Genomic DNA, 27347 nt, shown 5'->3' with positions numbered 1-27347 from the left:
CCCCCCCTCCTCTGACCTTTAGCACACTGTTGTCTATGTCCATGGACTATATATATATATATATTCTTTGGCTAATCTCTTCACATTCTTTTATCCAGACCCCCCCAATCCCCTCCCCTCTGACATTTGTCAGTCTGTTCCATGTATCCATGCCTCTGGTTGTGTTTTGTTTGTCGGTTTATTTTGTTCATTAGAGTCCACATATTAATGAGATCATATGGTATTTATCTTTCTCTGACTGGCATATTTGACTTAGCATAATAATCTGCAGATCTATCCATGCTGTCACAAAGGGTAAAAGGTCCTTTTTTACAGCTGTATAGTATTCCATCGTGTAAATATACCACAGCTTTTTAATCCACTCATCTACTGATGGTCACTTGAGCTGTTTTCAGATCTTAGCTATTGTAAATAACGCTGCTATGAACATAGGGGTGCATATATTCTTTCTTTTTTTAAGAAAAACAAGACTCATTTTTAAAAAAAATATAATTTATTGATTTCAGAGAGGAAGGGAGAGGGAGAGAGATAGAAACATCAGTGATGAGAGAAAATCATTGATCGGCTGCCTCCTACACACCCCCCACACCCCAGGGATTGAGCCCACAACCTGGGCATGTGCCCTTGACCAGAATCGAACCCAGGACCCTTCAGTGTGCAGGCCAATGCTCGCTCTATTCACTGAGCCAAACCAGTCAGGGCTGCATATAATTTTTTGAGACTTGATTTATGTACTAACATGTGGTCTGTCCTAGAAAATGTACTTGAAAAGAATATATCCTGCTGCTTTGGGGTGAAATGCCCTGAATTTATAATTAAATCCATCTGATCTACTGTGTTATTTAAGGCCACTATTTTTTATTTATTTTCTGTCTGGAAGACAGAAATGTCAATAGGGTATTAAAATCCCCTACTATGACTGTTGCTGTCAATCTCTCCCTTTATGTCCATTGAGATTTGCTGTACATATTTAGGTGCTCCAATGTTGGGCACACAAATGTTTACAAGGGTTATATCCCTGCCCTCATGGAGTTTACCTTCTAGTGTGTAAACACTTATTTACATGAGCAGCAAAAGCCTCATCTTTTCTTTTAGTGTGTGTGTTAATCCTCACCTGAGGACATTTTTTTCATTGATTTTTTTAGGAGGGCGAGAGAAGGGTAGGGAGGGAGGAAGGAAAAGAGAGAGAAAAAAACATCAATGTGAGAGAGACATATCTATTGGTTGCCTCCCGTACGTGCTCTTGACTGGGCATTAAAACCTGGACCCTTCAGTGTGCGGGCCAGCACTCTAACCATTGAGCACACCGTCAGTTCTTAAGACTTTTTAGTTTGTGATCTTTTAATCGCGATGCCTTGCCACTCAACTAATATGTGATGATAATAAGCTGTTAGTGGAGGATCATTTTCTTTTGTTACATTTTCCTCCATGGTAGTCCAGTTAAGTAGATATTGTGAATATTAAGTCTTGTGTATCAGCAAATAGGAGGTGTTCAGTGACATAGAAAACTTACTGGCAACACTATTGTGTAGTAACTTTCTTTGGCTTATATGTTGTCTTTATTATTACTTTAATATCAGAGTAAAATTTTAATTAATACTTAATTGAATAAAACTAAATAGAATGTATTTTTTGACAAAATGACTAGACATTTTATAAGATGATATCTCTAAGGCTAACAAAACTTTTTGTTTCCCCAATAGTGTAATATTGTTTTTATTTAGCTATGGTAATATATGATGACTTATCAACCATTGTTTTTATATGATTGAAATGGAAATAATACACTGAGCATTTTCAATTTGTATTTATTTGCAGGTATTAAATGCTATGCTAAAAGAAGTATGCACAGCATTATTGGAAGCAGATGTTAATATTAAACTAGTGAAGCAACTGAGAGAAAATGTAAAGTAAGTTCAATTAATTAGGTAATAAAACAGGCAAAACTAAATTTAGTTTTCTGGGATGAAGAGCTAACTAGAAAAGTTCTGTATCATGAAAAGTTTCTGCTGAACAGCACTGGAAAAGAATAGAACTCATATGTTAGAAGATTACGTGTATAGTATGTTTTCATAATGATTGTTCAAAGAATAAATTACATGTGGCTTTCTTTTAATTATGGATTTCTTTCCATTTTACTACTGTCTTTGGATGGATTCAATAATATACTGTATAGTATTTTAATATAAAAACCTTTTAACAATTCAGATTCTTTATAGAAAATTGGTGCCATTTTATCCTCTTCAGGCTTAAGATAGCATTAATCAGTCTCCTTCATTATTGGAGAACTAGAGGCCTGGTGCATGAAATTTGTGCACAGGGCTGGGGGTGGGAAGTCCCTCAGCACGGCCTGCACCCTCTCGAAATCTGGGACCCCTCGGGGAATGTCCGACTGCCAGTCGGACATCCCTCTCACAATCCAGGACCACTGCTCGCCTGCCTGCCCGCCTGATCGCCCCTAACCATTCTGCCTGCCTGCCTGATTGCCCCTAACTGCTCGCCTGCCTGCCAGATTGCCCCTAACCACTCTGCCTGCCTGCCTCATTGCCCCTAACCGCTTGCCTGCCTGATCACCCCTAACCATTCTGCCTGCCTGCCTGGTCGCCCCTAATTGCCTCTGCCTCGGCCCCTGCTGCCGAGGATTCATCCAGGAGGACATCCAGAATGACGTCCAGAAGGTCGTTCGGCTGTCCCATCTAATTAGCATATTACACTTTTATTATTATAGATTGTCTTTTATTTCCCTTTTGGTTCCTTTGTCTAAATTTGAATGAAGTAGAAATGTATCTGGTCTCAGTTATCGTGTTCACAGGGAGGGTCACTGGCTGGAGTAGGGCACATAGAATAATGTAAGGAACTCAGTTAACTGCTTGCATCCTAGCCCTTGTTATGCACAGGTCATCCTCTTTTTCATGTTACCAGTCTGAGTAAGAAATGTAGTACTACTAGCATTTAAGTATGTAGAACTAGAGAAGTAGTCTTATTTTCTGCTAGGTTTAAATATATCTGAAGTATATATGCTGCAAGAAGAATAAATAAAATTAATACTCTGCAGTGATATGAAGACAAACTAATATTTAAATTTTTTTAAAAAGCCTTCCAAAACTAACCAATGTTTTACATCTAATATTTCATGGTACATTCTTTATAGTGTAGGCTTTTGAATCTGTAGTAACTATATGTGTGTTAATTTGAAGGTTATTAATATGAATAATTAAATATTTTTACATTCTTTGGGAGAGGAACTTCTTTTTTTAGTGTCTTAACTGGCTCTTCTTCCTCCTACCCCCAAATACCATCATCATGAAGGTCTGCTATTGATCTTGAAGAGATGGCATCTGGTCTTAACAAAAGAAAAATGATTCAGCATGCTGTATTTAAAGAACTTGTGAAGGTAAAAAGTATATCAAGCTTCTGCTATGATTCTCTATAGACTCAAAGGGTAAAAATACCTTAGCACTACAAACAGGAATACTATTTTAGAATACTTTTTTATATTTTTATAGACTGTTAATCTACATTAGAAGTATTGAGGATTATTAACTTTTCTAAAGTGGCCTAATTTTATTATAGACTTTTCTAAATACAAAATTCTGATTACAGATATGAAGTCCAGTACTATTCCTGCAAAAAAATGCCAAAGTCATGTTTTGCCTATTTGCAAGTCCTACTTTTGTACAGAAAATCACTCTGGGCAAGTGTTCTTTTCTACACTCTTCATTGTGTACAGTATTCTCTTTGAAAAGGCCAAATATCCCAACTCTTGCCTAGATATGAGCAATTTTGGTTTAACAAAGTTTTATTTTGCATGAGTAAATATAACCTTACCCTGCCTCACCTTAGAACTGATATTGTTCCTGCTGTCATGAAAATTACGGTGAAATCTTTAGAGTTTTAATAAATATGTATGCGATCTAATGGTGGGGAGAGGGGAAGGAGAAGGAACTAAAGCCTCTTTTTTTTTTCTTTCTTTTTCTTTTTAAAGAACAACAGATGTCTGCTAGTGGTCTCCTGGTATTTTTCTCTATGTTGTGTGATTTGTTTTATTTACTCCTTTGGTTCCTTCAGAGCTGATTAGTACTTGGAGCAAGTCTAGTTATCTCAGATGGCTATGTCATTTCAGTTTAGTTCTGTAGACTAATTAATAAAAAAGGAAATTCAGAGGAAAGGAATCAGAGATTTATCCAGTCATACTTTTCAGTTGCAGTTGAGAAAAGTAAGACAACTAGTTGGTGGCAGACCTAGGTCTGATCTCCAAATTCCTTGTGCAGTGCTGCTCACATTATTTCCGGATTGCTTTTCATCTAACACCTGAGATGAGCACAGGATGAGTGAAAATTGTTAATTTTAGGGGTTGGCTTCTATAGGCGATTCCGGAGCATCAAGTGCTTTGTTAAAAAGCATTTATTGAGTATCTGCCTTATTCTAGGCAGTATGCTAAATGCCGCTGATAACAGAAATGAGCAAGACTGATGCTTATATTCAGAAGCTTATGGTCCAGAGCAGTGGTGTTCAAAGTAAGGTCAAACTGTTTTCACAGTAACATGAAGACATTATTTGCCTTTTTTGTCTCTTTTACTGTGTTGGTATTTGCACTGATGGTGCAAAAGCACTTGTGAGTAAAACTCGCCAGCACAAATCAAAGCACTGGTACCAAACTATACTGGTAGAAATTGTACTCTTTACTACCACACACTTGCAATAAATAAATAAATTGCCAGTTTCACTTAAGAATGTCCTTGATTGCCCTGACCAGTTTGGCTCAGTGGATAGAGCGTCGGCCTGCGGACTCAAGGGTCCCAGGTTCGATTCCGGTCAAGGGCATGTACCTTGGTTGCGGGCATATCCCCAGTAAGGGGTGTGCAGGAGGCAGCTGATTGATGTTTCTCTCTCATCGATGTTTCTAACTCTCTATCCCACTTCCCTCCTCTCTGTAAAAAATCAATAAAATATATTTAAAAAAAAAAAAAGAATGTCCTTGATGGAGCAATAGAAATTATTAGTTGTACTAAATCTTGATCCTTGAGTATACACACGTCTTTATAAGATTTTGTGTGATGAAATGGGAAATATGGAGAAAGCCCTTTTGCTGCATATTGAAATTTGATGGTTGACTTGAGGAAAGCACATGTGTGATTGTTTGATTGTAAGCCACTTTTTTTCTACATCACCATTTTTTAAGATTATTTTTATTTTTTTAAATATATTTTATTGATTTTTTTACAGAGAGGAAGGGAGAGGGATAGGGAGTTAGAAACATCAATGAGAGAGAAACATCGATCAGCTGCCTCCTGCACACCCCCTACTGGGGATGTGCCCGCAACCACCATACATGCCCTTGACTGGAATTGAACCTGGGACCCTTCAGTCCGCAGGCCGACGCTCTATCCACTGAGCCAAACCGGTTAGGGCTACATCACCATTTTTATGTGAATGTACAACAAATAGGTAGTCTAGTTATTCAGACTTGGGTATTTGGCAAATATTTTCTCCAAAGTAAATAAAGTAAGCCTGGCACTTTAAGGTAAATAACTAACAATATTGTGGCCAGCGATAAAATTCAAGTTTTCAAGTGAAAACTAAAAACTTGTATCTCTACCTTAAGTTTGACAGTGTTCCAATATTTACTTTTCTGATGAGATCAGTATTGATATTAATAAATAAAATTATTTGATGTTGTATAGTGAATGTGAATCCCAATATTTTCAAAATGACTAATGTACGATATTAGAAAATCATGTAACATGTAAGATCCATGCAAAGTGCAAGATACAATAACAGATTTTAATATAATAGAGCAGCGATTTTCAACTGCAGTGGCACACTGGTGTGCTGCAAGAATTTTTAAAACATTCAATATCTGACTATTTAGTCAGGGGCACTGACCTCTTTTCCCTTAGGTTATAATATTAAAAAAATGACAAAAGCCAGCACAACAACAGCTGTCTGGTGTGAATGAATCAAAATTATACCTATTTTTTTTGTCAGATCAGCAAAAAGTACAGTATATATTTTGGTATGCCACAGAATTTTAGTAATTAGTTTATGTGTGTCATGAGATGAAAAAGGTTGAAAGTCGCTGTAATAGAGTATGAAAGTTAAGAGGGTTTCATATTCTACATTGCACTAACCTTTACAAACTATGATTATAAAGGAGTCCTGAGACTAAAAATTTCCATACTATTATTGTAGAGTGCAGCTGGAAGAATAGATTTATAAAATAATAATTCAGTAAAATGCATATGTTCCAAATAGTAGGTTCATAGAGAGCTCATTCGGCCATGAGATATAGAGAATGGAGGTAAATGTAAGATAGCATCAGTTTTCTAAAAGGAGTGGATTTATATTTAAGATAGATTTTGCCTATTTCATAAGTTCGCTTAATAAGGCTAGGCAAATGTGTATTCTTTTCCTCCTTTCTCTACAACGTGGCTTTCCTCCAAATTCAAGTATAATATGGATTATGTGACTTTTATGGTATCCTTTAGCATGAGTTCGGCAAACTTACTCTTAAGGACTAAATAGTTTAGGCTTCGTGGGCCATATGGTTTCTGTTGCAACTACTCAGCTCTGCTGTTGTAGCACAAAAGCAGTAAGTGAATGGGTGTGGTAATGTTTCATTAAACTTTTTATACACATACAGTAGTTTGCCAATTTCTGATCTAGGACATTAATTACTATTATGTTTTTATTATTATACTAGAGGCCTGGTGCACGAAATTCATGCACTCAGGGATGGGGTTCCTCAGCCCAGATTGCGAGAGGGCGCAGGCCAGGCCAAGGGACCCCACCAGTGCACTATCGGGGCCGGAGAGGGACGTGAGAGGTTGGCCAGCCCGGGAGGGACCGAGGGAGGGCTCTAGGGCATCTCTGGCCCCTCTCACTCAGTCCTGATTGGCCGGACCCCAGCAGCAAGCTAACCTACCAGTTGGAGCATCTGCCCCCTGGTGGTCAGTGCACGTCATAGCGAGCAGTTGAGCGGCCTTAGCATATTACACTTTGATTGGTTGAACAGACGACCAGACACTTAGCATATTAGGCTTTTTAAAAAAATATATATTTTATTGATTTTTTACAGAGAGGAATGGAGAGGGATAGAGAGTTAGAAACATTGATGAGAGAGAAACATCGATCAGCTGCCTCCTGCACACTCCCCACTGGGGATGTGCCTACAGCCAAGGTACATGCCCTTGACTGGAATCGAACCTGGGACCCTTCAGTCCGCAGGCCGACGCTCCATCCACTGATCCAAACCAGTTAGGCTCATATTAGGCTTTTATTATATAGGACGGAGATCCATGTTTTAAGCTCCAAACAACTGACTTGCAAATGAATTTTTTTTTTCAATGAACTTTAAAAATACCTCATGCTTGTTAGTTTGGGGACTATTCATGTATGAACCTTAATTTTCCACATTATTTTTTACTAACCCTCTAAATATAATTAATTTATAGAACAGTAGATCTTTGGTGTTGGAAAATTTGACATTTGACTGTCTTGGAACGTCTTTCACATGTAATTTATAATTTTGCTCATATATCAACGTTTGTCAAATTGAATGTAAAGATAGGTGCTGTCTCAATAGTGTAGCCATTTGCCACCTGTGGTTATTGAGCACTTTTGTAATATGGCTAGTCCAAATTGAGATGTACTGTAAGTATGAAACACTTGCCAAATTTGAAGACCTACCATAGAAAAAGGGAATATAAAATATCTTAGTTTTTCAGTATAGACCACATGTTGAAATGTTAATATTTTGGGTGTATTGGGTTAAATAAAATATTAAAATTAATATTGTTTTTGCTTTTTTAAATGTCACTATTAGAAATTTAAAAATTCATATGTGGCCTATATATATATTTTCATATTTCTGCAGTGCTGGTGTGGATTGCTCCTTTGGCTCAAACTCAGTCTCACATTCTACTTTGTCCTAAAAACTGTTTTGAGATCCTTACTCTGAATTGGTTTGGCAGTATAGGCTTGCTTATGACTTCACAATACATTATTTTAAGTTCTTAAATTTCACTATGTGTGTACAAAGGGAAATAGAGTTGTATTAAAATGGTAGAATAATGGTTTCCTTTTATACAAATGTCCTTAAATTATTTTTACAATTTAAAAGTTTTGGGGAGAGATGCTTTGAATGTAAGCATATGTTAACCTGATTTTATTTTTGGAATGTAGCTTGTAGACCCTGGAGTTAAAGCATGGACACCTACTAAAGGAAAACAGAATGTGATAATGTTTGTTGGATTGCAAGGGAGTGGTAAAACTACCACATGTTCAAAGGTAAATTATAATTAATTTTAAAATAAAGTTATAGAAAAGATAGGTTTATAAAAATCAAGTTTTATGTTAAATCAGGCTTTATAATATTGTTGCTTTTCAGATTTGTGTTACTTGATGTATCTATTATATATTTGTAATAGCTTTTTGTAGGATAAGAAAAAGTAAACCCATAGTTTCTCTTGTGATTGCTTTTTTAATATATATATATATATATATATATATATATATATATATATATATATTTTTTTTTTTTTTTTTTATTGATTTCAGAGAGGAAGGGAGAGGGAGAGAGAGGTAGAAACATAAATGATGAGAGAGATCATTGATCGACCACCTCCTTCATGCCCCCCAATGGGGATCAAGCCCGTAACCCAGGCATGTACCCTTGACCAGAATCGAACCCTGGACCCTTCAGGCCACAGGCTGATGCTCTATCCAGCCAGGGCACTTGTGATTGCTTTTTGTAAAAATGACAGATCCTATATAATAAAAGCCTAATATGCGCCCTGACTGGTTTGGCTCAGTGGATAGAGCGTTGGCCTGCGGACTTAAGGGTCCCAGGTTCGATTCCAGTCAAGGGCATGTACCTTGGTTGCAGGCACATCCCGGTAGGGGGTGTGCAGGAGGCAGCTGATCAATGCTTCTCTCTCATCGATGTTTCTAACTCTCTTTCCTTCTCCCTTCCTTTCTGTAAAAAAATCAATAAAATATATATATATATTTTTAAAAAGCCTAATATGCAAATAGACCGAATAGAGGAACGACTGGTCACTATGATGCGCACTGACCACCAGGGGGAAGATACTCAATGCAGGAGCTGCCCCCTGGTGGTCAGTGTGCTCCCACAGGGGGAGTGCCACTCAGCCAGAAGCCCGGCTCACGGCTGGCGAGCACAGCAGTGGTGGCTGGAGCCTCTCCCACCTCTGTGGCAGTGCTAAGGAGCAGCAAGCTGAGCGGTAAGGAGCAGCAAGCAGGCTGATGGTGAGGACCTAGGGGTCCAAGACTGTGAGGGCACAGGCCAGGCTGAGGGACCCCTTCAGTGCATGAATTTCATGTACTGGGCCTCTACTTTCTATATATGTTATTTCTTTTACCAATAAGACTTCCTGTCCTTTAAGGAGGCGAGTATATGATTTTTTAGAGGAAAAAAAGGAAAGTTTACCTTATCTCCTAAGGCTCAAGACTCTCCTATTCACAGTGTCACATCAGCATAATATAGATCTTTATTTTAAACTAGAGGCCTGGTACACGGATTCATGCACAGTGGGGTCCCTTGGCCTGGCCTGTGCCCTCCCACAATCTGGGACCCCTCAGGAGATGTCGGATAGCCAGTTTCGGCCTGATCCCCGCAGGCCCGATGGTGGTCAGTGTGTGTCATAGCGACCAATCGTTCGATTGCTTATATATATATATATAGATAGATAGATAGATAGATAGATAGATAGATAGATAGATAGATAGATAGATATTCTTATGCTAATTTTTAATTTATTATACCACACTTTCCTCCAGAATTGGGTGCCTCAACTTTGTTACCACCTTTAGTTTCACAAGCTTCAACTATGTTAAAGCCTAGGAAAAAAACAAAAGATTATTTCTTAGAAGATTATGTTACTATTTTTACTTTATGGACACTAATAGTAATTAAAAATTTTTACTACAGTCATTGGTTGCTTGATCATCTTATCTCCTTTGAATGTGACTATATGGCAGAATTTAAACTCTTTAGGAAAGTTACTGTATTCAAAAATTTAATAATATTACTCAGGAGAATATGGGTAGTTTTACTTAATTCCTTAAGTAAATAACAAGGATAAACAGCAAAAATTCTGTATATAATAATGTATTTTTATTGATATTACATATTTTTTAATCTTCCTTTACCAGTTAGCTTATTATTACCAGAGGAAAGGTTGGAAGACCTGTTTGATATGTGCAGACACATTCAGAGCAGGTAATGTGTTGAAATTTAAAATTTTGTTTCCTGTAATTTTTATTTTTAAGTTTGAGAATTCATTAACTCTTTATCTCGTAGGGGCTTTTGACCAACTAAAACAGAATGCTACCAAAGCAAGAATTCCATTCTATGGAAGGTGGGTTTTTGTTTTTTATTTTGATACTCAAGTGCCTCATCTTGTCTCTTTATTTTATGTTATCTAGTCACATTTTAATATATACTAATATATACTTATAAGTTTAAATTCTTTCAGGAACAAAGTGGGAATATAATTAATAAGTTGGTAACTTTTATTACTATTAACATAACTCTTCTGGTTCAACCTGATAGAGTAGAAATTGTTTAGTTTTTAATTCTGCTTTGCATGCTTATCATCCTGCCTTTGCATACTTTCTGAACTCCTTCTGCTTCTCTCTATTCCTGTTGTTTCTTTTAAGATCTGTCTAAAGCACTCCTCGTTTAAACACACAGTGGTGAATTCCATACTGTCTGTTGCTTTAGTACATCATTTTAAAAAGTTTGATGATCTGCCTGGTTGGGTAGCTCAGTTGAACTATATCTGCAATGTTAAATTTATATATAGTATTTGGTGGGGGAGGTGGTAGATACAGAACTGTTATGTTATTTGTTCTATCTTTTTAAACAAACACATTATTTTAATTAGAAGTTTTAAATTAAAGAAGTGAAATCACTAATAGTTTCACTTCCCACTTAACAGTTTTTAGCATGTCCATCTATGCTTGATTTCAATATCTTTACAAATCAAATGAACACACAGATATAGATAGATAAGTAGGTAGATAGATGGATGGGTGGATGGATGGATAGATGGACAGATAGATAGATCATTTTAAATTAAAATAGACTCTTACAGTGCTTTGTACCTCGATTGCTGTGGTAGTGATTATATGAGTTATGTAAATTTGTCAAATTAATCAAAATGAACATTTAAAATAGTGCATTTTATTGTATGTAAATATGCCACTATAGAGTTGATTAAAAATGGGATCTTCTGACAAGATAGTGATTATTACTGGGAGGGAGGGAGGTGCTAGTTATGTTATTTCTTGATCTTGGTGTGTTTGCTTTGCGAAAATTCATTGAGTTGATCATTTGTGTGACTTTTCTATGTAATACTTCATTAAAACAAATTCTAAGAAAATGGGATCTTAATAATTCTGTAGCAGACAATATACTGTTTAAGATAATTCTTTTTTATGACATCATTGTATTCCTTTGTATGTATGTATGTATATTATTAAGCACTTTCCTTATGAACATATATGATCATATATCTGGTAGTAACTAATCTGTATTTTCTTTATCAACATTTTCTTGCCTATTCTAACCAGCTAATTTCTCTGGATAAATTTTAGAATTCTTTATTAAATTTCAAAATGAAAAATCACCCCAAGATTTTTATTGGAACTACATTGAAATCAGTTAATTTAGGGGAGAACTGACATCTTTACTATATTTGTATAGTTCCATTTAGGAATCTGCTATATCTTTTTTGTTAAAAAAGATTTTTATATCCATAACTAGTAATTTTCTTCATTTAAATCTCACACATACTCTTTTTTTTTTAAATATATTTTATTGATTTTTTACAGAGGGGAAGGGAGGGGGATAGAGAGTTAGAAACATCGATGAGAGAGAAACATCAATCAGCTGCCTCCTGCACTCCCCCTACTGGGGATGTGCCCTCAACCAAGATACATGCCCTTGACCGGAATCGAACCTGGGACCCTTCAGTCTGCAGGCTGATGCTCTATCCACTGAGCCAAACCGGTTAGGGTTCACACATACTCTTATTAAGTGTATTTCCTACCTAATTTGTGTTGTTATTTTAGGGGAAAACACTTTTTTTAGATTATGTCTTTTCATTTGACAGTATTGATCTGTATAAAAAGTTGCCACTCATCAAGAGAATACAAATTAAAATTTGATCTCATTTTTTTATTTTCAAAGTGAAACATTTTTGAAGATTGTAAAAATGTAGTGCAATAGGAATGAAATTAAATGTTGTGGAGGACACTTTTGTTTTAAAAATCAAAAGTCTAAACGGTCAGACCAATTTATTTAAGGTCAACCTATAGAGGTGGATCATAACAATTTCAAAGAAGCAACATTAATGTGTTTCTCATTGACTATATTTTTAATACCAAGAAATTAGAAAAACCTTAAATGACCAACAATAAGACATTTATTAATAAACGATGACATAGCTATCTGATAGAATGCTTATAGCCTAAAAGTCATACTTTACAGGAACATTTAATGGTTTTTGTAAATACCCAAAAGGGTATTAAATGGAAAAGCATGTGTGAAATACTAGGTAACATAAATTCAATTACTGTATTTTTAAAAGTTGAAGGAAACACAATTTATTCAAGAAAGACATACAGCAGAATCATACAGGATTTTGTAATTGGGAAATTGGATACCGCTTTATGCTGATCATGTATCAAATTGCTATATATAATACTTACTAGATTTTATTCTTCTAAATTGAAATTGAGATCATTATGACCTTTCTATAATAGATTAAAGGAAGTTTTGGTGTTGTGGTTGTTAAATCATTGTACATGTTAAATAGCTATACAGAAATGGATCCTGTTATCATTGCCTCTGAAGGAGTGGAGAAATTCAAAAATGAAAATTTTGAAATTATTATTGTTGATACAAGTGGCCGTCATAAACAAGAAGACTCTTTGTTTGAAGAAATGCTTCAAGTTGCTAATGCTATAGTAAGTAGCTTCAGTTTAATATTATGAAGTCTTTGGTTAAGTTAATTGTAAACCCTGATTGAGTTTATGATCTGTATAAATTATTTTTTGCCTATAAGACAGGTTCCAAGTACTTTATTTTTGTTTTGGGTACCTCTATCTGTATGAAAATAATTTTTTATCTTCTCTATTAAGTATGAAATTTTCATGAGCAAGTATCAGAAAAATAATTTCCTATCTCATTCATCTTATATAAGTGTGTATGAGAAGACAAACAAAAAAATTCAGGAATGAACCTTTAATAACTGTTGCATTTCCTTTCTGTAAATACTTACATTAAGTTAGAAACATTTACTTTAGAATGTTCAAAGTGAAGCACTTAAAAATATTAATCATCACTTAGTTTCTCTTTAGAATTTTGATGGAAGTAATTTGGAAAGAAGCAGCAGTTTATAGGTAACCTGTAGCACATATTATAAACCCATGTTTTGCCACTGGGTGGAGGCTATAATTCTTTGCTTACTGGTACATTATAATAAGTTTCTTTTTAGCTATGCAAATATTTTGACCTAGTTAAGCACAGCGAAGAGAAATAGCCTCACCTATATTTTATTCAATTTGGTTCCCATGTACACTCTTCTACCTTTTCTTTTTCTCTGATTTACTTTTGCTCTTCTTTGCCTACAGTGTTATTCTTCCAGATCTTTGTATAACTTTTTTCTGTTTATTCAGGGCTTGGCCCAAATGTTACCTCTAGAGAGGCCTTCCCTGATTACCCTACCTAAAGAAGTTTCCCTCACCTCAAAACTGATATTTTCTATCCCATTTTACTTGTTGTATACCTATTTAATTATCAGTCTCCTCTGACTAGAATGTAAGTTGCACTAGGACAAGGATTTTCTTATTCATCTCTTTGTCTTAGGACCTAATAGTGCCTAATATATAGTACTCCCTCAATAAATATTTATTGATTGGATGAATAATTACTTATAATAAATATTTTATATAGCTTCTAATGATGAAATTGCTAAAGATCAGGAAAAATATGTATCTTTTCTATTTAAATTTTCTAGCAACCTGATAACATTGTTTATGTGATGGATGCCTCCATTGGGCAGGCCTGTGAAGCCCAGGCTAAGGCTTTTAAAGATAAAGTAGATGTAGCCTCAGTTATAGTGACAAAACTTGATGGCCACGCAAAAGGAGGTGGTGCACTCAGTGCGTAAGTATCATTGATGCTCTTGTGCTGTGTCTTAGGCTTATATGGTGTGTGTGTGTCTGTGTGTGTGTTTGTGTGTCTGTGTGTATGCGTGCATGAGCACGTGTGCGTATTTACAGATTTCTTATTGATTATTTAAAATATAGTCCAATAGTGGACCTAATATGGTCTATGAAAGAAGTTTAAATAGAAACAAAATTTTGGAGTCCCTCTGATACATAGTTTTGTTTTAACTAGTTAAAAGAAATTTTAGCTATGTTCTTCTGTCTAATTAGCTTTGAAATATGCAAGAAATTTGTTTTCCTTTTATGTTTTCTTTTTGCAGAGTTGCTGCCACAAAAAGTCCGATTATTTTCATTGGTACAGGGGAACATATAGATGACTTTGAACCTTTTAAAACACAGCCTTTCATCAGCAAACTTCTTGGTATGTATGATGGTAGAATACACAGAATTCTCCAAGAAATAGCATGGATCTTTAGGACAGATTAGGGTTTTAATTCTGCCCACTCACTTACTAGTTCAGGAAAATCATATCCTTCTATGATTTATCTTCCTTACCTGTCAAATAGGGATGGTGGTTATTTGCTTCCTGTGGTTAGAGTGTTAACATGAGCTATTAGATGGCAAGTTTTTTGGAAAAGTTATAGAGCACAATACAAAAATACGTGGTTGTACTAATAGCAGTGAAAATGGCAATAAAACTTTTATAATGTCTCCAGCTGTTATAGAGAGCATGGAATTTGGAATAAAACCCTGGGTTGGCATCCCTGCTTTGTCACTTAACCTGTCTAGCTTCAGTTTTCGCACCTATAAAGTGAAATAGAAATAACAGACCTGCCTCTCACAGGGTTATTATGTATGTGCATGTATTTTGTGTAATGTAAAGTAAGGTATGCTATTAGTTGTTAATTTTACTTTTTTACATATTATAGGTATGGGTGACATTGAAGGACTGATAGATAAAGTCAACGAGTTGAAGTTGGATGACAATGAAGCACTTATAGAGAAGTTGAAACATGGTATATAAGGAGCCAAAAGCATTTTATCTCAGAATATCTTCTATTGCTTGCTTTTTAATAAAACTAGTATTTATTTGTTTGAAATGATAAGTCTATTACTAAAGCCAGTTCCTAAAATGTTTTTTTTTAGATGATTTATATGCAAATCATTTTAAATTTCAGACATCTGAGCAATTTAATTTTAGTCATCCTAGTGGGTATAGTTTATCTGCCTTGTTTGCAAGTGTCTTGTGTATTTTTTTATTCCATTTTCTCTGATAGAATGTAAGCTTCTCTAGGATAGGATCTGTGTATCTGTATATTCTCTATTGAATTCATTCTATTATCTTGCACATAACTGCTCAGTGACTATTTATTGATTGGATATTTTGTAAGTGTGCTTCAAGATGAACCCATAATGAAAGAAAATATTAGTTTTATGAAATGAAATGTACATTCTCTAATATATCTGACTCACATTGTATTTCAGGTCAATTTACGTTGCGAGACATGTATGAACAATTTCAAAATATTATGAAAATGGGCCCCTTCAGTCAAATCTTGGTTAGTTATCCTAAAAAGTTTTTTTCTAACTTGTTTTGTTTTTCATTGAAATTTCTAAGAACAGATGTACTTGCTTTAATTATTTTTAATATTTGGGTAAAAATATATACTTTTTAAAAACTTAGTATCAATGTTAAAGCCAATAATTAAATGTCAACATTCGGAATAATTCATCTCAAGCTGTTATTGATTTTATGTTTAAATATATCTGTTTTAGGGGATGATCCCTGGTTTTGGAACAGATTTTATGAGCAAAGGAAATGAACAGGAGTCAATGGCAAGGCTAAAGAAATTAATGACGATAATGGATAGTATGAATGATCAAGGTAAGTTGGTAGATTACTTGTTCTGCATATCAGCAAGTTGAGAGTTTCACTGTGGTCTTGTGGACAAGATGGAGAAAAATTGAGACTGCAGGCTTTTGTTAGGTAGATTTGTATTTGTTTGAAAGCTCTTACTCAGAGGTTAATGATTAGTAGATAGACTTCATCATTGAGAAAAAGGTCTAGTTCCATGGAAACAACACTAGTTCTTCATGATGTTGGTAGAAAGAACTTAAAAGGGGAGCTCTGTAGTCAAATAAATTTGGTGGAAGGCCAGGTTTAAAAGAAACTAATAAGTGTATTTATAAGTCTCTTCAGATCTCTAGTATGCTAACGTGAAATGATATTTATGAGGGAGGGATAGTTTAAGCAATGTTTACAAACTTATTTTGCTCTGAAACTGATTGTTCATTTTTCAGTCTTCTTAGATGAAGTACATTGCTCTATCTCTCTAATCCTTTAATATCACTGCCTTCTATATTTCAGGTCTTTTATCCAGTTCTCATTCCATTAGCATTTCTAGTCCCAAGACCCCTTTATCTTTATACTAGTTTTTAAGCACCCTTTCTGATTCAATCCAGCATGTGTATCATACATACCCTTTTTTAAGGCTCTTTACCACTTGACCTCTGACCTCATTTACAAAGAAATACATGCTTTTTTTTTTGTCTCTACCTCTTTCCTAAGCTCTAGGCTTTCATAGTAATTTAAATAAGATTCTGTCTTTCTTATCTCTTATCTTCAACACTGCAAGAAGTTTTGCATATAGAATTAATAATTGCAGCCATATCTAGAGTACTTTACTCTGTCCTAGGCATTGTCCTTAGGCACTGTCCTGAGGACTTAACATATATTATTAAACCACTTAATTTTCACGACAAATCTTAAGGGACAATTCTGGAGTCAAAATCCATTGTTATCTAGCTTTTACAGATTAGGAAACTGAGATGCAGGGAGGTTGAATAATTTCCTCAAAATCACTAGCTGGAGTGGAGAAGGTGGGCTTCAAACTCAATCATTCTTGGCTCAAGAGTCTACACTCTGGATCACCTTCTCTTTAGGTGCTCACTAAATGATGGACATCTTTGTTTTCATGTTTGAAAGTTTTCTGAGGCAAATCAGATCCAAAATGTAGTGCTTCTCCCTTGGTGAGTGACACTTCTATCTATCTCCTCAGTCACCCAAACTAGAAATGGGTCAACTTAGATTTATATCCTCGCTGATTTTTGGTTTAATGGTTGTACTGATTGTGAAGATAGAGGTATTAAAATGCCTAACTTTTCTCTTTTCAATTATGTCAGTTTTGCTTTATATATTTTGAAGCTTTTTTGTTGGGTGTATACAGATTTAGAATTTTTATGTGAATGACCCTTTTACCATTATGTATGTAATGTCCTCTTTTGTTCTGAATCTACTTTGATATTAATGCAACCTCTTCAACTTTTTTTTAATATGTTTTTATTGATTTCAGAGAGAGAAAGGAAGGGAGATAGAAACATTGATGAGAGAGAACCATCAATTGGCTGCCCCCTACTGGGGATTGGGCCACAACCTGGGCTTGTGCCTTGTCCAGGAATCGAACCAGCTGCCTCTGGGTGCATGGGACAAGGCTCAACCAACTGAGCCACACCGGCCAGGCTTCAGTGTTTTTTTTAATTAGTTGTTTGCATTGTGTATCTTTTTTCATCCTTTTACTTTTTAAAAAAATATTTTTTTATTGATTTCAGAGAAGAAGGGAGAGAGAGAGATAGAAACATCAATGATGAGAGAGAATCATTGATCGGCTGCCTCCTGCATGCCCTCTACTGGGGATCAAGCCTGCAACCCAGATATGTGCCCTGATGGGAAATCAAACTATGACCTCCTGGTTCATAGATCAACCCTCAACCACTGAGCCATGCTGGCTGGATCCATCTTTTTATTTTTAACTTACCTATATCAAATTTTTTAAAATATATCTTTATTGTTGGAAGTATTACAGATGTCCTCTTTTTTTCCCCATTGACTCTTTCTAGCCCACTCCCACCACCCCCCCCTCCGCCCCAGGGTTTCACCATACTTGTCTGTGTCCTTGGGTTATGTATATCCTATCTAATAAAAGAGGAATATGCAAATTAACCGTCACTCTGGCACAAAGATGGTGGTGCCCAGTCCCCTCAGACCCACCACTGGAATGTTTGGGCCTGTCGGCCCAGCCAGAGGTCACAGGGACCAAGCAGGGAGGCAGGATCCGCCCACTCCAGTAGAGGATCAAGCCTCGCTGCTCTGCCGCCTCTGGAGTGTCTGAGGCCAGCAGGGCCTACTTGGCCATCGCCGCAGTGACCCGCGAGCAGGCAAGCGCGGCCCATGAGCAGACAAGCGCGGCCCATGAGCAGGCAAGCGCAGCCCACACGCAGCACCCAGAAGGTCCTTTTTGGCCATCGCTGTGGCAACCCGGGAGCAGGCAAGCGCGCCCGAAGACAGCACCCAGCAGGGCCTGCTTGCCCATCGCCGTGGTGAGGAGCAGGCAGGCCCCGCAGAGAGCAGAGAACCAAGGGTAGCGGGCCCAAGCCATCAGTAGGACAACCCCTGAGGGCTCTCGGATTGGAGAGGGTGCAGGTCGGGCTGAGGGACCCCCCACCCCCAGCACGAATTTCGTGCATCGGGCCTCTAGTATACATATAAGTTCTTTGGTTAATCTCTTCCTACCATCCATTCACCTCCGCCTTCCCTCTGAGCTTCATCAGTCTTTTCCATGTTTCTATGTCTCTAGATCTGTTTAGTTCATCAGTTTATTTTGTTCTTTATATTCTACATATGAGCGAGATCATGTGATACTTGTCTTTCTCTGACTGGCTTATTTCACTTAGCATAGTACTCCAGGTCCCTCCAGGGTGTCATATTTAAAGTGAGTTTTATATCAACAGCATGTAATTGGGTGGTTTATCTTTTAATACATTCTGATGATCTCTTTTAACTGATATATTGTTTATATATTAAGATTTATTTCTAATTCTGTTTTTTCCCTCTGATTTTGTTCTTCTGCTTTCTTTTTTCTATGTGCCTATGGGTTATTTGAACATTATTTAAATTACCTACGGTGTTATTGAGTATATCTCTGAATATTTTCTTAGTGACTGCTCTAAGTATTACAATGTACATACGTATTTAACTTACCACGGCTACTTGTATCAATGTTTTACCACTTCAAGTGGAATAGAGAAACCTTAACATCACCTTAGATTTTAGTGAGTTCTACTTCCTAAATATTTCTCATATATTCCCTGTTTTCTTTGCCTCTATATCCCCTTCATAACTACATTAGCCTTCCTAACATTTCCCTTTCTATTTTTTCACTCCTCTTTTCAATCTTTCTTCCTCACTGCCACAGAATGGTCTTTCTAAACATAGTAGTTCTGGGCTCAAATCTTTCAATTTTTCTTTATTGTCTTCATGATGAATTTCAAACTCCTAAGCTTGGCATACAAGTTCTGTTATAACTTGCCCTTACCTTACTTTTACAACTTATTAAATCTCTCAGCTCTTACCCACGCTTGATTTCTTCTACACATAGTTATTACCGTAGGAATCTATGTTCTACTTCCTAGAATGTCCCCTTCTTCTTTCTCTTCTGTACTTACCTCATACTTGTCCTTCAGGACTACTCAGTTAAAGAGAAACCACCACATGGACTCTTCCTGACTTCCTTTCTTCTTTAAATTATGTCTCCTTCTGCTATTTGCTTAACTCTATCATATTGCTTACCATGATGTGCTGTTATTAGCTTATCTTCTTTCTCTCACTCTGTTTGAGCTCTTGAAAGAAATATGATACACATTTCCTAAATATTTAATAGTGAAGTTGTGGCTTAAAATCTGCATTTATGAAATTGATTTAGAAGTTTTAAGGTACTATAAGCTTATTATGTGACAATTTAATATTGTATTGTATTGGTAATCAGACTTCATCTGGATTTCAGTTTACTTCTGGACAGAATGCTTAGAGGGCATAGACAAATTAGAAGTTGTATTTAGAAAATCAGGATGATAAATGGAGTTCTAAAGAGTTGGATATTTGTTACCTAGCGAAAATTCATAGGTCACACGTGGCTCTCAAATATTTGAAAGACTTATTCTTTGTGCCTGCTGAGGAGACATTTATGCAAATGGGAAGAAATACCAGGAAAATATATTTCATTTTAATGTGTAAAAAGATTCTCTATAATTACATAAATAATAGAATGGTATAGATTGCCTTATGTTAGATAGTGGGTTATCTCTCCTGGGGATATCAAGGCCGAGGCTAGATGACCACTTATTGGGGGATGTTGTAGAGAGAATGCAGTCATAATAGAAATTTTGATTAAAGGCCATTTCATTTCTGAGATTTTATGCAACTAATACCAGAAGAAATGTGCCTCATATTCTAAGAGTTATCAAAACACTGAAGCAAATTAACTCATTCTTTATGTTACAGAAAGGATTAAAATACTAGTAGTAATTACTTAATAATAGAAAATATAACAATTATTCTGTTAATATAGGTAGATCTACCTACTTTTGCTTGCTTATATGCCTAAATTTATGACTTAAAGGTTAATGGCATTTAGAGCTAAGGTGAGCACTTTTGTTCTTTTTTGAAATATACCTTTTAGCACTGATACATGCTCTGAGGAGCAGTTAGATATGAGATATGGAAAGGATGGACATGCATTTCAAAGGTTTTCAGAATGTTCTATTTTACTTAAACTGTAGGGTAAGTACATATTAGTTTTTTGTTTTTTATATAGCTTATGAATATAAATTTCTTTGTAATATATTCCATGTTTAACTTTTAATAATCAGGTAAACAGGGCTGATAACATTTGTTAAATCTGGTTGTGGTTTGTCCATTATAATTATTTTTATGTGTGTAAGATATTTGCATATAACTGCTTTGATAATGAAAGTTAATGGTATGTAAGTGAAAGTGATTGACCCTTCCTTGCCTGCAGAACTTGACAGTACAGATGGTGCCAAGGTTTTTAGTAAGCAACCAGGAAGAATCCAGAGAGTAGCAAGAGGATCAGGTGTGTCAACGAGAGACGTTCAAGAACTTTTGACACAATATACCAAATTTGCACAAATGGTAAAAAAGATGGGAGGTATCAAAGGACTTTTCAAAGGTAAGGAAAATAAGCTCATCATTTTAGTTAACACACTGAAAGGAAAGAAAGTAAAAATTAAAGCCAGGAATACTGCCAGTATTAGAAAATACATTGCTAAATTTCGTATTATATTTAAGTATTTCTAGGTTCATAATGTGATTTCTGATTTATCTGTTTTCATATTTAAGGTAATAAACACTCAGATTTTTTTAAACTTAATGAACTTATTTTTTGAAATGTAATATATATTAAAGAAAATGTAGAGAATATAAGATAAAATTTTAAAATACCCATTACCTTTACTCCCCAGAGAATTTCATGGGTCCTATTCCAAATAATATTTGATATAACTTGTGTTTTCTTTTGATACATTGTGACTGTTTTCCATATTGTCAAATTTTCTTCAAAATATAACTTTTTAACCACTGCATACTATTCCAATTGAGCATATATCTTTGTTTAATGCAATGCTTCTTTGTTGGATATTTAGGCTGATTCATCTTCTCTATCAATATCAGCTTTTGTATCAGTTTCTGTGCCATCTTCCAAGAGCCAAGGGATTTTTGTTTGTTTGATTAGAAACAGTAGATGCTGAATAAATTTTGTAATAATTATATATTTCCAATTTAGTGGTCAAATGTTTTTCAATATATGTTTTTTAGATTACTAATAAAGCTTAACTTATCTGTGCATTTACTGGTTTGAATTTCCTTTGTGAATCACCTCTTAGGATAGCTGTTATTTCTTTTTTTTTGTTGTTATTGCTTTGTAATAACTCTTTAAAATCCTTGGTTTATGTCTGCAAATATTTTCCCAGTTTTTTATTTGTCTTTAATATATATTTATATACATATATTTTTTTTTGTTAATCCTCTCCCGAGGATATTTTTTCCACTGATTTTTTAAAAATATATTTTATTGATTTCAGAGAGGAAGGGAGAGGGATAGAGAGCTAGAAATATCGATGAGAGAGAAGCATTGATCAGCTGCCTCCTGCACACCCCCTACTGGGGATGTGCCTGCAACCAAGGTACATGCCCTTGACCGGAATCGAACCTGGGACCCTTCAGTCCCCAGGCCGATGCTCTATCCAGTGACCAAACCGGCTAGGGCTCCATTGATTTTTAGAGAGAGTGGAAGGGAAGGGGAGAGAGAAAGAGAGAAACATGGATCACATCGATTGGTTGCCTCCCGCAGGGTTCCCTGACCATGCTGGAGATCAAGCCTGCAATTGAGGCATGTGCCCTTGACTGGAATCCAACCCATGACCCTTCAGTGCAGGCCACCACTCTAACCACTGAGCAAAATCAGCAAGGGATGTGTGTGTGTGTGTGTGTGTGTGTGTGTGTATTAATCCTCACCCAAGGATATTTTTCCAGTAATTTTTAGAGAGAGTGAAAGAGAGAGAGAAAGACAGAGAGAAATATCCATGTGAGAGGAACACATTGATTGGTTGCCTCCTGCACATGCCCCGACCAGGGCCCAGGCCAGGGAGGAGGAGCCTACAATGGAGGTACATGTGCCCTTGACTCAAATCGAACCCAGGACCCTTCAGTCTGCAGGTCGACAAACCGGCTAGGGCTATTTACATTTTTAAATGAACAATTTTCATTTTTAATGTAGTCAAGGCTATTTATCATTTTCTTTTATTTCTTTTATGCACATAAAAGTTTTCTCCATGTTGATGCAACAGTAGTCAGCTATATTTTCTTCTACTCATTTTGTTTTTACTTAAATGTTAGGTTTTACTTTTTGTTCCATCTGAAATTTATTTTGCTGTGTATTGTATAAAGTTAAAAAAAATAAGTTTGGCCGTAGCCAGTTTGGCTCAGTGGATAGAGCGTCGGCCTGCGGACTCAAGGGTCCCGGGTTCGATTCCGGTCAAGGGCATGTACCTGGGTTGCGGGCACATCCCCAGTGGCGGGGGTGCAGGAGGCAAATGATTGATGTTTCTCTCTCATCGATGATTCTAACTCTCTATCCCTCTCCCTTCCTCTCTGTAAAAAATCAATAAAATATATTAAAGAAAATAATAAGTTTGTTTTTCCAAAGAGTTAATTAACTGTCCCAGCCCTCTCGATTTTTTTCTATATTATAAACACTATTAAAGTGAGTTTATTCTTTCAAAAAATACTTTTAAATATATTTTTATTGATTTCAGAGAGGAAGGGAGAGGGAAAGAGAGACAGAAACATCAATGATGAGAGAGAATCATTGATTGTCTGCCTCCTGCACACCCCCTACTGGGGATCAAGCCCACTACCTGGGCATGTGCCCTTAATCAAAATCGAACCTGGGACCCTTCAGTCTGCAGGCCGACGCTCTGTCCACTGAGCAAAACCAGCTAGGGCTCAAAAAATATTAATTAGGCACACTCCAAAGATGAATCGGACCATTGAATAGCTTTCTTAAAAAATGAGTATTTATAGAAGTTCTTATCACCTTTTTCTTTGACACTTTTCTTATTTTCTTTGCTTGCTATATCCTAGATTCTCTTTTTTAAAAAAAATATTTTTTTCATTGATTTCAGAGAGGAAGGGAGAGGGAGAAAGAGATAAAAACATTAGTGATGAGAGAGAATCATTGATTGGCTGCCTCCTGCACACCCCCCACAGGGGATCAACCCACAACCCCAGGCATGTACCCTTGACTGGAATCGAACCCTGGGCCCTTCAGTCTGTAGGCTGACACTCTCTCCATGGAGCCAAACTGGCTAGAGCCCTAGATTCTCTTTTGTGCCAAGGGAAAAAAGTTAGACAAACATGTTTAAAATTGGTTATAATTCCTAACATCACATGCTATTTCAGATAGTGATTAATAAACACGTGTCAGTTTAACATCTTTCCTAAACCCTGATTGTTGTTGATAGAACTACTGCAGATCCATCAACCAGCTCTTATCTAAGCATTGATTACTCAGTAAAGGCAAAGCCAAGATGAAATGGGCATTGGATATGGGGCACATCCTTGTCACACCATAAGTTTTAAACCCTGAAGAACAGACTCTTCTGACAAATCACAAAATGAACATAGAATTTACATCTTGCATAGATTTAATTATTTTTCACAGATTTTATTATGTTTTATAAAAACATCTCTTTTATTCATAGATCTTAGTTCATATAATTTACTCAGATTAGCCAGCTTTGATGAGAGAATCAGGGGCAGCTTTGGTTTTCATTTTCCTAAATGCTCCTATGAAGTAAATTTGCTGAAGCAGTTTTATTTATTCAATGCTGTTGCATTGATCCCTTTTGCTTTCTGTCTCTTAAACACAGCAGCTATTCTCTAAAGCAAGCATGTCAAACTCAAAGGCTAACACGGGCCAAATAAACAAGGTTTAAGTTTATGTGGGCCGCAAAAAAACAAAAGCTTCAATTTTCATAAACATAGGTTTATTTCAATAGAGACATGCTAAATACAAAGGGCTGAAATAAATGAGTAATCATTAACATAAAATAATAGAACATTTTAATAAAAATTAATATTTTTTCTTGAACGTTAACCTACCAGACACTGAATAACTGCACAAATTAATAAGTGTAACGCAAATAAATCTATTTTTCTTATTCTCCAAAAGCGAAATATTTCCTGTTGCGCACACCAATTGGCTGCTAAAATATTCGCTGCTAGTATTAGTGGAGAGAAATGGTGCGCCTGCGAGTAAGGCGCGTAACGGAAATGAATACAACACGATTATAGTAATCAGTCATTAGCAAGCATTGTAGTTCGTTATTAATAATTATGTATAACAGGATATTGTAAAAATTAAGTTACGAAATTTTTATTAAAACGTTTCTTACCATTATATTGGCTGGGCCGCAAAAATATTCATTGTCGGCCATGAGTTGGACATGCTTGCTCTAAAGGAAACCTCTTATCCTGCCTCAGAGTGTTTCTCTTTCATTGGCTGCTGCTTTTCCTGTGGAGTTTTGACTGTGTGTGTGGCAATTCATTGATAAATGGAGTTGGGTTATTTGTCTTACTATTCTCTGAAGCTTCTTGTTATTTTTAATAGTTTCTTAGATATATAAAAAATTTCAGGTTCTCTCAGACTCAGTCTTTCATATTCATTTATCAGCATCCAGACTCTTTCCCGATTAATCCCTACCTAAAAACACAGTTTTTTGTTCAGCATTCTCCCATATCACTCTAAAAATAGCTTATATTAATAGCCACTGGATAGTTTTGCTTATAGTGGCTCACAGGTATAACTAAAAGTATTAAGAAAAATCTTAGCCCTGAAGAAAGTTTCTTAAATATTTAATATAGAATTTCACTTACACTTTCTCAAAGGTATATATGTAATTGAGATAAAAATTAGAAGGGAATATATATATATATATATATATATATATATATAGAGAGAGAGAGAGAGAGAGAGAGAGAGAGAGAGAGAGATGATTGTGTTAGAGTGATAAGATTATAGGTGATTTTTTTTCTTTTTATTTACTCAATTTATTAAACTCTCTATGATATCCTGATTGTATTACATTCTATATTGACTCAAAACCTTTTTTATTTTCAGGTGGTGACATGTCTAAGAATGTAAGCCAGTCACAGATGGCAAAATTGAATCAACAAATGGCCAAAATGATGGATCCAAGAGTTCTTCATCACATGGGTAAATACAAAGTTATTGTCAGTTGTTAAGGGTTGAGTTTTAATAAGCCTTCTGTTGGTGATATTGTGAAAATCTGTTCAACAGATATGTGATTTTAGGAAAATGACCATCTGAATTCTAAGTTGAGTAGTTAATAGTGCCTATGTAAGCTGAAGTTTTATTCACTTCTCTGCTGCCATCTGTGTGATATTTGAGCAAGCTATTTAATCATCTTTTTTTATGTTTTTATAGATTTCAGAGAGAGGGGGAGAGGGATAGAAACATCAATAATGTGAGAGAATCATTGATTGGCTGCCTCCTGCACGCCCCCCACTGGGGATTGAGCCCACAACTCATATGTGCCCTGACCGGGAATTGAACCATGACCTCCTGGTTTATAGGTCAGCGCACAACCTCTGAGCCACACTGGTCAGGCAATAAAAGGTTAATTCTTTCTGTAAGTCCTATGAAATAACTTTCTGCCTTCCCAAATTGATTACAATTTACAGTAAGACTCTTTTGGACTTCCCAGAAATTAAATTTTTTTGTTTATATTTTTTACTTCTTACTGTATAACAGACACTCATTTCTAAGGTTTTTCAGTTATTACTTATTTCTCACCACTTGATGAGATAGATTCTTCATTCTCTTTTATAGATAAGGATACTGGTGAATATACAAAGTTTGAATTGATATGTTCTTTAAGGCTGATGACCAAATTGCAGTCAAAACCCAGTATATTTTTAGGGAATTAAAGTACTTATTAGGCAAAAGTAACAAATGTTTCAAGGTCTACTTAATAATTATCTGATTTTACTTTCTCTCTAGGTGGTATGGCAGGACTTCAGTCAATGATGAGGCAATTTCAACAGGGTGCTGCTGGCAATATGAAAGGCATGATGGGATTCAACAATATGTAAAGAAGATGCCTTAATATAAACTGACTCAGCTGATTACATTATTTGCTGAAACCTCAGAGTTTCCTCTTTTTGCAAATGGGGAAAAAGTATTTTTCTTGCCTGTCTTGCCCTTTTTCTTTTCTCTTCTCATCGTTCCCCCCCCCCCTCCTTTTCTTCTTCCTTCCTTCCTTCTTTCCTCCTTCCCTTTGATATCAGGGAGGAATATGTGATTTTTGTGGAAATCATATTTTGCTTTAGATTTTCTTCTGTCAGTTTTTACCATCATAACACTTAAGTTAAACAAATCATGATGTAAAATTTTAGTACTTGAGTTTTTAATTGTTTCAAAGGCCAAGCATTACATTTGTAAACAGTCCTGGTCAGTAGTTACATAATTTCTCAATAAAAGTGCTATAAAATAAACTTCAAAGTTGTTATAAGTTAAGGGTCTGTTAACTTTCTTTATGCTTTAAAATTATCAGTGCATCACATTAGACAGACAGAAAAATCAATATCTCTATGTCATTTAAAGCTATCGTTGGAAGTATACCTTTAATGGGAAATATGGTAGAATGTCATAATCATTAGTACTAGAAATTTTTGTTTAATTTAGAAAAATTAAGATAATTTTGCCATAGAA

The 27347-nt window shown here is 35.7% G+C and overlaps 1 protein-coding gene across 1 annotated transcript in view; it reads left to right on the top strand.

Moving 5' to 3' along the window:
- SRP54 (signal recognition particle 54) overlaps positions 1-27147 on the top strand; it is a 46300-nt gene extending 19153 nt beyond the window's left edge. Inside the window, exons 3-16 of the mRNA XM_006085838.2 lie at positions 1819-1910; positions 3310-3394; positions 8185-8289; positions 10177-10243; positions 10325-10382; positions 12846-12996; positions 14049-14197; positions 14520-14620; positions 15129-15215; positions 15685-15758; positions 15976-16084; positions 21054-21224; positions 25734-25829; positions 26637-27147. Coding sequence (XP_006085900.1) covers positions 1819-1910; positions 3310-3394; positions 8185-8289; positions 10177-10243; positions 10325-10382; positions 12846-12996; positions 14049-14197; positions 14520-14620; positions 15129-15215; positions 15685-15758; positions 15976-16084; positions 21054-21224; positions 25734-25829; positions 26637-26728 — 1437 coding nt within the window. The 3' untranslated portion in view covers positions 26729-27147. The remainder of the gene's footprint in view (positions 1-1818; positions 1911-3309; positions 3395-8184; positions 8290-10176; positions 10244-10324; positions 10383-12845; positions 12997-14048; positions 14198-14519; positions 14621-15128; positions 15216-15684; positions 15759-15975; positions 16085-21053; positions 21225-25733; positions 25830-26636) is intronic.
- The last annotated feature ends 200 nt before the right edge of the window (positions 27148-27347 follow it).

Source organism: Myotis lucifugus, unplaced genomic scaffold (assembly GCF_000147115.1).
Source record: "Myotis lucifugus unplaced genomic scaffold, Myoluc2.0 scaffold_22, whole genome shotgun sequence".
Taxonomy (NCBI): domain Eukaryota; kingdom Metazoa; phylum Chordata; class Mammalia; order Chiroptera; family Vespertilionidae; genus Myotis; species Myotis lucifugus.
Note: the sequence above shows the minus strand (reverse complement) of the source record. Positions and strands in the feature narration are given on the sequence as shown.